We start from the raw sequence: 10,699 nt of genomic DNA, 5'->3' as shown, positions 1-10,699 counted from the left end.
TATTTTATCTGAAGTTTTATTTTTTGTTTCATTTTTTTGAGCTTTTTTTCATAGAAGTTTATCTCCAACTATTGAATTAGGAGCTTCATGACCACCTATAGGAATTTCCCCTTTTAACCCATTTCAAATCCCATTATTAAATACAGCTATTTTATTAGCTTCAGGAGTTACTGTAACGTGAGCTCATCATAGATTAATAGAAAATAACCACTCACAAACTTCCCAAGGATTATTTTTTACTATTTTATTAGGAATTTATTTCACAATTTTACAAGCATATGAATATATCGAAGCCCCATTTACAATTGCTGATTCTATCTATGGGTCAACATTTTTTATAGCAACAGGATTTCATGGAATTCATGTTTTAATTGGAACAACTTTTTTAATAATTTGTTTAATTCGTCATTTAAATAATCATTTTTCCAAAAATCATCATTTTGGATTTGAAGCAGCTGCTTGATACTGACATTTTGTTGATATTGTTTGATTATTTCTTTATATTTCTATTTATTGATGAGGAAGATAATTAAATTCATTATTTATCTAAATAATATAAAAAGTATATATGACTTCCAATCATAAAGTCTATAAAATATAGATTAGATAATTTTATTATTAACAATTATAGCAATAATTATTTTAACAATTTGTTCTATTGTAATATTTTTAGCTTCAATTTTATCAAAAAAAATACTTAATGATCGAGAAAAAAATTCCCCCTTTGAATGTGGATTCGATCCAAAATCTTCTTCACGAATTCCATTTTCACTTCATTTTTTTTAATTACAATTATTTTTTTAATTTTCGATGTTGAAATTGCATTAATTTTACCTATAATTATAATTTTAAATTTTTCAAATTTATTTATATGAAGAATAACTTCAATTATCTTTTTAATTATTTTATTAATTGGTGTGTATCATGAATGAAATCAAGGGATATTAAATTGATCTAATTAAATGGAAAATTTATTTTAGGATTGTAGTTAAATTTAACATTTGATTTGCATTCAAAAAATATTATTTTATGTAATCTATCTTATAAAGAATATGAAGTGATACATCACATTTAGTTTCGACCTAAAAATTAGGTAAATTTACCCTTATTCTTAATATTAATTGAAACCAAAATAGAGGTTTATTACTGTTAATAATAAAATTGAATTAAATTCCAATTAAAGAAATATGATGAACAAAAAAAAGCTGCTAACTTTTATTTTTAATGGTTAAATTCCATTTATATTTCTATATTTATTTATTAGTTTAATAAAAACATTACATTTTCATTGTAAAAATAAATATTATTATTTATAAATTACTAATTTTAATTCTTTAAGTATTTAAAGATAACATAAATCTCCCTTACAACTTCAACGTAATACTCTAATTATAAGCTATTTAAACACCAAATAACAAAAAATATTAGTACAAAAAAAAATAAACTTATTAATATTATAATTAAACTATTATTCTGCAAAATTTGATTAAATTTTGAATATCCCAATAAATTTTTATATAAATAAAATCCTCCAAAAAATTCAGATCAACCCTGATCAAAACTTTTATACAAATTTTTACCTAAAAATAAAAAATTAAAAATTAACCCATATGTAACAATATTAGGCATAAATCACATCGAACCAAAAAATAAAGAAATAAAATAATTTTGTAAAGATTTATTGAAAAAATATAAAGAAATTTTTGAAATATAATATCCTACTAATCCCCCTAAAATACACACAATTAAAGTTAATAATTTTAATAAAAAAGGTAAACAAATTATTGAAGGGGTGCCAAATAACAGTCAATTTAAAAATCCTCCACCAATAATTCTTATAAATAATAAACCAGATATTCCTTTTAATATAATTCAACTATTATCTCTCAATAAATTTAAACTATAAAAATTAAAATTTCCAACTAATGAATAATAAACTAAACGAATTGAATATCTAACTGTTAATCCTGTAGAAAAGAAAAAAAGAAAAAAAGAAAATATATTAATATAACTCAATGATACAATTTCTAAAATTATATCTTTAGAATAAAATCCAGCCAAAAAAGGTATTCCACATAAAGCTAAATTAGCAATATTAAAATATCTACATGTAAAAGGTATATAACTTCTTAATCCTCCTATTAAACGAATGTCTTGTAAATTATTTATATTATGAATAATAGCCCCAGCACACATAAATAATAATGCTTTAAATAAAGCATGAGTTAATAAATGGAAAAAAGCTAATTTATAAAATCCTATAGATAAAATTCTCATTATTAACCCCAATTGACTTAAAGTAGATAATGCAATAATTTTTTTAAATCAAACTCAAAATTAGCTCCTAACCCTGATATAAATATTGTCAATCCTGAAATTAATAACAATCTTTGTCCTAAAATTGTATCTCCAATTAATAAATTAAACCGGATTAATAAATAAACTCCAGCAGTAACAAGAGTAGATGAATGTACCAAAGCTGACACAGGAGTAGGGGCTGCTATTGCTGCAGGTAACCAAGCTGAAAATGGAATTTGAGCTCTTTTAGTTATTGCCGCCAATACAATTAATATACCAATAATCAATATATTTATATCTAAAATATTAAATTTTAATAAAAAAATATAATTTCAAGATCCATAATTTAATATTCAAGCAATCGCTAATAATAAAGCAACATCTCCAATACGATTTGATAAAACAGTTAATATACCTGCATTATAAGATTTTACATTTTGAAAATAAATCACTAATAAATAAGAAACTAACCCTAAACCATCTCATCCTAATAAAATTCTAATTAAATTTGGAGAAATAATTAAAAATATCATTGATATAACAAATAACAAAACTAATAAAATAAATCGATTAATATTTATATCTCCTGCTATATATTCTTTTCTATAATAAATTACTAAAGACGAAATTAATAATACAAAACATATAAAAATTAATCTTATTCAATCAAATAAAAAAGTTATTACAATTCTAATTCTATTTAAAGAAATTAATTCTCATTCTAAAAAAATTGAATAATCATGATTAATAAATATTAAACCAAAAATAAAAGAAATAATTCTTAAATTAATTAATAATCAAAATCTTATTCTACATAAAGATAAATTTTTCACAATTTAAAATAAAATTTTATATTTTTGACACCACAAATCAATGTTTTAATTAAACTATTTAAATATAATCAAAAAAAATTATTTCACTTTTTATAATCAATAAATTTAAAGGAACCCAGTGTAATAATAGTAATAAAAATTCTCGTATATTATTTATTCTAAAAGAATAAACCCCTGAATAAATTTTTCCATGTTGTCTATAAGAATACAAATATAAAGTATAAGCTGCTCTAAAAAAAGATAAAAATGATAAAGCAATCATTGAATATCAAGATCAACTTACAATTCTATTTATTAAAGAAATTTCTCCTAATAAATTTAATGTAGGAGGAGCAGCTATATTTCCAGATCTTAATAAAAATCATCATAAAGTTAAAGAAGGTATAAAATTTAATAACCCTTTATTAATTAATAATCTTCGTCTACCTAACCGCTCATATCTAATATTAGCTAAACAAAATAAACCTGAAGAACATAATCCATGACCAATTATTAATCTATACCCTCCACAAATTCCTCAATTTCTTAAATTCATAATTCCTGCTAAAACAATCCCTATATGAGCAACAGAAGAATAAGCAATTAATGACTTTATATCAACTTGACGTAAACAATTTAATCTAATTAAAATTCCTCCAATTAAAGAAATTCTAATAAAAAAATAATTAAATTTTAAACAAACAAATGAAATAAATGAAAATACCCGTAAAAGTCCATACCCTCCTAATTTCAATATAATTCCAGCTAAAATCATTGAACCAGAAATTGGAGCTTCAACATGAGCTTTAGGTAACCATAAATGAACCAAAAATATAGGCATTTTAACCAAAAAAGCTAAAATTATCGAAAAATATAATAATTCATAATTAAACATATAATTACTTAAAAAATAAAAATTTAAATTTCCTAATTTTTCATATAAATAAAAAATTCCAATTAATATAGGCAAAGATACAAATAAAGTATAAAACAATAAATAAATTCCAGCTTGTAAACGCTCAGGTTGATACCCTCACCCTAAAATTAATAATAAAGTTGGAATTAAACTCCCTTCAAAAAATAAGTAAAAAGCAAAAATATTTATTCTAGAAAAAGTTAAAAATAAAAAAATAACATAAAAATTACATTCACTAAAAATAAATTATTATAATTTTTAAATTTTTGAATTTTTTCACTTGCTATTAATATTAATGCACAAATTCAAAATCTTAATAAAATTAATCCATAAGAAATTATATCACATCCTAAAAAATAAGAAATACTTATAAAATAATTTATATAAATATTAAATAAAATAAAAATAAAACTAATAAAAAATAATATATTTTGAACCATTCAAAATATACTATTTAAAAAACAAATAGGAACCAAAAATAAAATAAAAAAAATAAATTTTAACATTATAAAATTCTAAATGATTGAAAATAATCATTTCCATGAGTACGAATTATAGAAACTAAAATAGAAATTCCTAAAGCTCCTTCACAAACTCTAAATGTTAAATATATTATTATAAAATAATTTCTATAATCTATTATATTTATATAACTATATAATAAAAAATAAATTATTAAAATAATAAATTCTAAACTTAATAACATAGATAATAAACGTTTTCGATTAAAAATAAAAGAAAAAATCCCTATCAATACTATTACACAACAAAATAATCAAAAATAAATTATCATTTTTTAGTTTTAATAGTTTAATAAAAACATTGGTCTTGTAAATCAAAAATAAGAATAATTTTTTTAGAACTCTCAAGAAAAAAGAAATAATTCTTTATCATAAATTCCCAAAATTTATATGTTAATTAAACTATTTCTTAAAATCATACATATATTAATTTTAACTATAATACTAATTTCAAGTATTACATTTTTATTCTTAAAACACCCATTATCTATTGGATTAATACTGTTAATTCAAACTATTTTAATTTCAATAATTTCAGGACTAATTTCAAAAACATTTTGATTTTCCTATATTTTATTCTTAATTTTTTTAGGACTACATTATTAGTTTTATTTATTTATGTAACAGCAATTGCTTCAAATGAAATATTTTCATTTTCAATTAAAATACTAATATGAACAATTTCATTAATCACAAGAATTTTATTTTTATGAATTATTTTTTACAATTATATTAATATAGATATATTTACAAATAATGAATCAATATTATTAATTAATTTAAAAATTATAATTAAAGAAAATTCATATATTTTAACTAAACTTTATAATTACCCTACAAATTTTATAACAATTTTTTTAATAAATTATCTTTTAATTACTTTAATTGCAATTGTAAAAATTACTAATATATTTTTTGGACCAATTCGATTTATAAAATAAATGAATAAACCAATATGAATTAAACACCCACTTTTCAAAATTATAAATAATTCTTTAATTGATTTACCAACTCCAATTAATATCTCTTCTTGATGAAATTTTGGATCTCTTTTAGGATTATGTTTAATCATTCAAATTTTAACTGGATTATTTTTAGCTATACATTACACAGCAGATATTAATATAGCTTTTAATAGAATTAGACACATTTGTCGAGATGTAAATTATGGATGACTATTACGAACTCTTCATGCTAATGGAGCTTTATTTTTTTTTATTTGTATTTATCTTCATATTGGACGAGGAATTTATTACAATTCTTATAAATATACACAAACCTGACTAGTTGAAGTAATTATTTTATTTTTAGTAATAGCAACAGCCTTTATAGGATATGTATTACCACGGGGACAAATATCTTTTTGAGGAGCAACTGTAATTACTAATTTATTATCTGCTATTCCTTATTTAGGTATTGATTTAGTACAATGAGTTTGAGGAGGATTTGCAGTTGATAATCCAACATTAACACGATTTTTTACTTTTCACTTCATTTTACCTTTTATTGTTTTAGCAATAACTATAATTCATCTTTTATTTCTTCATCAAACAGGATCAAATAACCCAATAGGACTAAATTCAAGTATTGATAAAATCCCATTTCATCCCTATTTCACTTTTAAAGATATTACCGGATTTATTATTCTAATTATAAGACTTATTCTATTAACTTTAATAAATCCCTATTTATTAGGAGACCCAGATAATTTTATTCCAGCTAATCCTTTAGTAACTCCTATTCACATTCAACCAGAATGATATTTTCTGTTTGCTTATGCAATTTTACGTTCAATTCCTAACAAATTAGGAGGAGTAATTGCATTAGTTACATCTATTGCTATTTTAATAATTATACCTTTTTATAATATAAGCAAATTTCAAGGATTACAATTTTATCCCATTAACCAATTTTTATTTTGAATTATACTATCCACTGTAATTTTATTAACTTGAATTGAAGCTCGATCAGTTAAAGAACCTTATGTTATAATTGGACAAATTCTAACATTTATTTATTTTTTATACTTTTTAATTAACCCTTTAATTAATAAATGATGAGATAACTTACTAAATTAAATGTAAGTTAATTAGCTTGAAATAAGCATATATTTTGAAAATATAAGATAGAATTAAAATTTTCTATTAACTTTACTAAAAATAATTCATATAAATAAATATATTTTTAACCCAACTATAAATAATAAAAAATTTAATGAATATGGTAAATAACACTTTCAAGATAAATATATTAACTTATCATATCTAAATCGAGGTAAAGTCCCCCGAACTCAAATAAATAAAAAAGAAATAATAACTAATTGAAAAAAAATATTAAATTAAATAAATTACATCCTAAAAAAATTACACAAAATAATATTCTTATAAATAAAATTCTCGAATACTCCGCTAAAAAAATTAATGCAAAACCTCCTCTTCTATATTCTACATTAAATCCAGATACTAATTCTGATTCCCCCTCAGCAAAATCAAATGGAGTACGATTAGTTTCCGCTAAACAAATTCTTAATCAAATAAAACCCATAGGAAATAAAAAAAATAAAAACCAAATATAATATTGAAATTTTATAAAATCAATTATATTATATCTTTCAATTAAAAAAATAAAAGATAGTAAAATTAAAGCCAATCTTACTTCATAAGAAATAGTTTGAGCAACAGCTCGTAAACCTCCTAATAAAGAATAATTTGAATTTCTTGATCATCCTGCAATTATTACAGTATACACTCCTATTCTTGTAATTCTTAAAAAAAATAACAAACTTAAATTAAAACTATTCAATCTTCTTAAAACAGGTATGCATATTCACACCAACAAAGATAAAAATAATGAAAAAATAGGAGAATAATAGTAACAAATATAATTTGACATTAAAGGATAAGTCTGTTCTTTAGTAAATAATTTAATTGCATCACTAAAAGGTTGAACTACTCCAATAAAACCCACTTTATTTGGTTCTTTACGAATCTGAATATAACCTAAAACTTTTCGTTCCAACAATGTTAAAAAAGCTACACCCACTAAAACACAAATAATTAATAATAAACTTCTTAATAAAGATATAATAATTTCATTTAAAAACAAGTACTACTTATAATTTTTAAATTATATAAATAAATTCTAAATTTATTGCACTAATCTGCCAAAATAGTAATTAAATTCATTCATAAAATAATTTCTTAAAAATAAATATTAATTCCTTTCGTACTAAAATATTTTATTAAATCAAAGATAGAAACCAACCTGGCTTACACCGATTTGAACTCAGATCATGTAAGAATAGTAAGAAAAGTCGAACAGACTTAATATTTAAACTTCTACATTTAAATATGAATCTTAATCCAACATCGAGGTCGCAAACTTTTTTATCGATAAGAACTCTCCAAAAAAATTACTCTGTTATCCCTAAAGTAACTTGTAATATATTGTAATATATAACTTAATATATAACTTAATTTTTTAATTACTAATAATGGATCACTTAATCATAAATAAATGATAAAAATTATTAAAAGTTATTTTAATTTTAATATCACCCCAATAAAATTAATTAATAAATTTATAATATAAAAAACCAAATTAAATTAAAAATTATTAAATAATTAAGGTTTATAGGGTCTTCTCGTCTTTTGAATATATTTTAGCTTTTTCACTAAAAAATAAAATTCTATGAAAATTTTAAATGAAACAGCTTATATCTCGTCCAACCATTCACTCCAGCCTTCAATTAAAAGACTAATGATTATGCTACCTTTGCACAGTTAATATACTGCGGCCTTTTAAAATTTTTCAATGGGCAGGTTAAACTTTAAATAAAATACAAAAAGAGATGTTTTTGTAAAGAGGCGAATATAAATTTTGCCGAATTCTTTATTTAAACTTTTCAATTTTATTATTTAAACATATTGATATACTAATTTTATCATTATTATTTTATAAATTAAATTATAAATAATATTTTAATATATAATTAAAATATACTATATATTTAATATTAAAAAATAAATTATAACAAACTTTTTAATAATTGCTAATTCTAAGCATATAATTAATTTAAATACATAAAACTTTCAATAATTTATTTTACAGCTTATCCTATAATATATAAATTAATATTTTATTTTTATTTAAATTTATATAAATAAATTAAATAATAATCAATTCTAAATTAAATTTATTTCTTAAAAAACTAGATACCATATTAAACGAAAAACATTTCATTTCTAAAAATTTATTAAATATAATATTATTACATTAACTTTTATAAATTTTTAACTCCTAATAAATCGAAAAAAATATTCAAATAAATATTATTTATTTAATAAACCCTGATACACAAGGAATCCTCAAGGCAGCCGTAGACCTGGAGCACCAGCTAAAACTTGGAGAAGAACAATTGAAGAAGATTTAAGAGAAACGAACTATACCTGAAGTAATATATGCCTCCAATCAAATAACCAAACCCGATACAGAAATATGGTAGAGGCCCTATGCTCCACTGGGTGATAAGGATAAAAGGAAAAGAAGAAGATACAAAAGGTACAATAATTAAAATTTATAATGATTTGCATAAAAATCTTTTCAATGTTAATGAAATACTTTACTAATTAAGCTTTAAATTGTCATTCTAGATACACTTTTCAGTACATCTACTATGTTACGACTTATCTTATTTTTAAATAAGAACGACGGGCGAAATGTATATATTTTAGAGCTAAATTTAATTTATTTATCTATATAAATTTACTTCCAAATCCAGTTTCAATAAATTTTTCATATTTAAATCCATATAAATATATTTAATATAACTCATCTCTACTTAAATATAAGCTACACCTTGAACTGAAATAAAATTATTTATAAATTTAAGAAAATTATTATTCTTTTGAATAATAATTTGTAAACTGATTACAAATTTAAGTAAGGTCCAACGTGGATTGTCAATTATAGGACAAGTTCTTCCGAATAGACTAAAATTCCGCCAAATTTTTTAAGTTTCAAGAACATAACTATTACTACCTAAAAGTTTAAATTTTACATTTTTAATAATAGGGCATCTAATCCTAGTTTATATCAAAAATTTTTTAACTTCAATTGGATTTACATAAACTTCAAATTAAATTATAATTTTACCTAATAAATTAATTTTAAATTTTATTTGAATAATTTAACTAACTTTAAAATAAAACATTTTTATTAATTGTTTAACCGCAACTGCTGGCACAAATTTTGTTAATATTATAATTAAAACTAATTCTTAATTTCTTAAATTATTAATATCAATAACTGCTTTTAAATAAATAAAATAAATTTTTTAAATTAATTAATGATCACTCTATATGATTACTAATTATATGTAAAATTAATTTTAAACAATCTTGTAAGCTAAAATTAAACTTTATAATAATTTACAAGAATCTTGTACTTATTAGAAATTTATTAATAAATTTATAAAAAATAATAAAATTTAAAATAAATATATAAATTAAATAAAATATTTATAATCCATAAAAATAATTCTTTCCTATACTTTTGCCCCTTTAATAATATTTACAAAAATTTAAATGAAAAATAATTTTATTATCCATTTTTTAATAAATAATAAAATTTAATAAATATCCATAAACTAAATAAAATATTTATTAATCCATAAAAATAATTCTTTCCTCACATTTTTCCCCCTTTAATACATATTTACAAAAATTTTAAATGAAAAATAATTTTATTATCCATTTTTTAATAAATAATAAAATTTAATAAATATCCATAAACTAAATAAAATATTTATTAATCCATAAAAATAATTCTTTCCTCACATTTTTGCCCCTTTAATACATATTTACAAAAATTTTAAATGAAAAATAATTTTATTATCCATTTTTTAATAAATAATAAAATTTAATAAATATCCATAAACTAAATAAAATATTTATTAATCCATAAAAATAATTCTTTCCTCACATCTTTGCCCCCTTTAATACATATTTACAAAAATTTTAAATGAAAAATAATTTTATTATCCATTTTTTAATAAATAATAAAATTTAATAAATATCCATAAACTAAATAAAATATTTATTAATCCATAAAAATAATTCTTTCCTCACATTTTTCCCCCTTTAATACATATT

The 10,699-nt window shown here is 20.3% G+C and overlaps 1 protein-coding gene and 1 pseudogene across 1 annotated transcript; one reads left to right on the top strand and one right to left on the bottom strand.

The window, feature by feature from the left end:
• Positions 1-1,491: 1,491 nt before the first annotated feature.
• Positions 1,492-3,951, bottom strand: LOC119663756 (annotated as a pseudogene).
• Positions 3,952-5,488: 1,537 nt separating this feature from the next.
• On the top strand, positions 5,489-6,625 carry LOC119663757 (cytochrome b-like). Its single transcript, XM_038073357.1, is given in 1 exon segment — positions 5,489-6,625. A coding segment is annotated over 1 exon segment (1,137 nt).
• Positions 6,626-10,699: the final 4,074 nt, after the last annotated feature.

The sequence above is a fragment of the Teleopsis dalmanni genome, unplaced genomic scaffold (genome assembly GCF_002237135.1).
Source record: "Teleopsis dalmanni isolate 2A unplaced genomic scaffold, ASM223713v2 unscaffolded_contig_0842, whole genome shotgun sequence".
Classification (NCBI taxonomy): domain Eukaryota; kingdom Metazoa; phylum Arthropoda; class Insecta; order Diptera; family Diopsidae; genus Teleopsis; species Teleopsis dalmanni.
The sequence above is the reverse complement of the archived record's forward strand: the minus strand, read 5'-3'. Positions and strand labels throughout refer to the sequence as shown.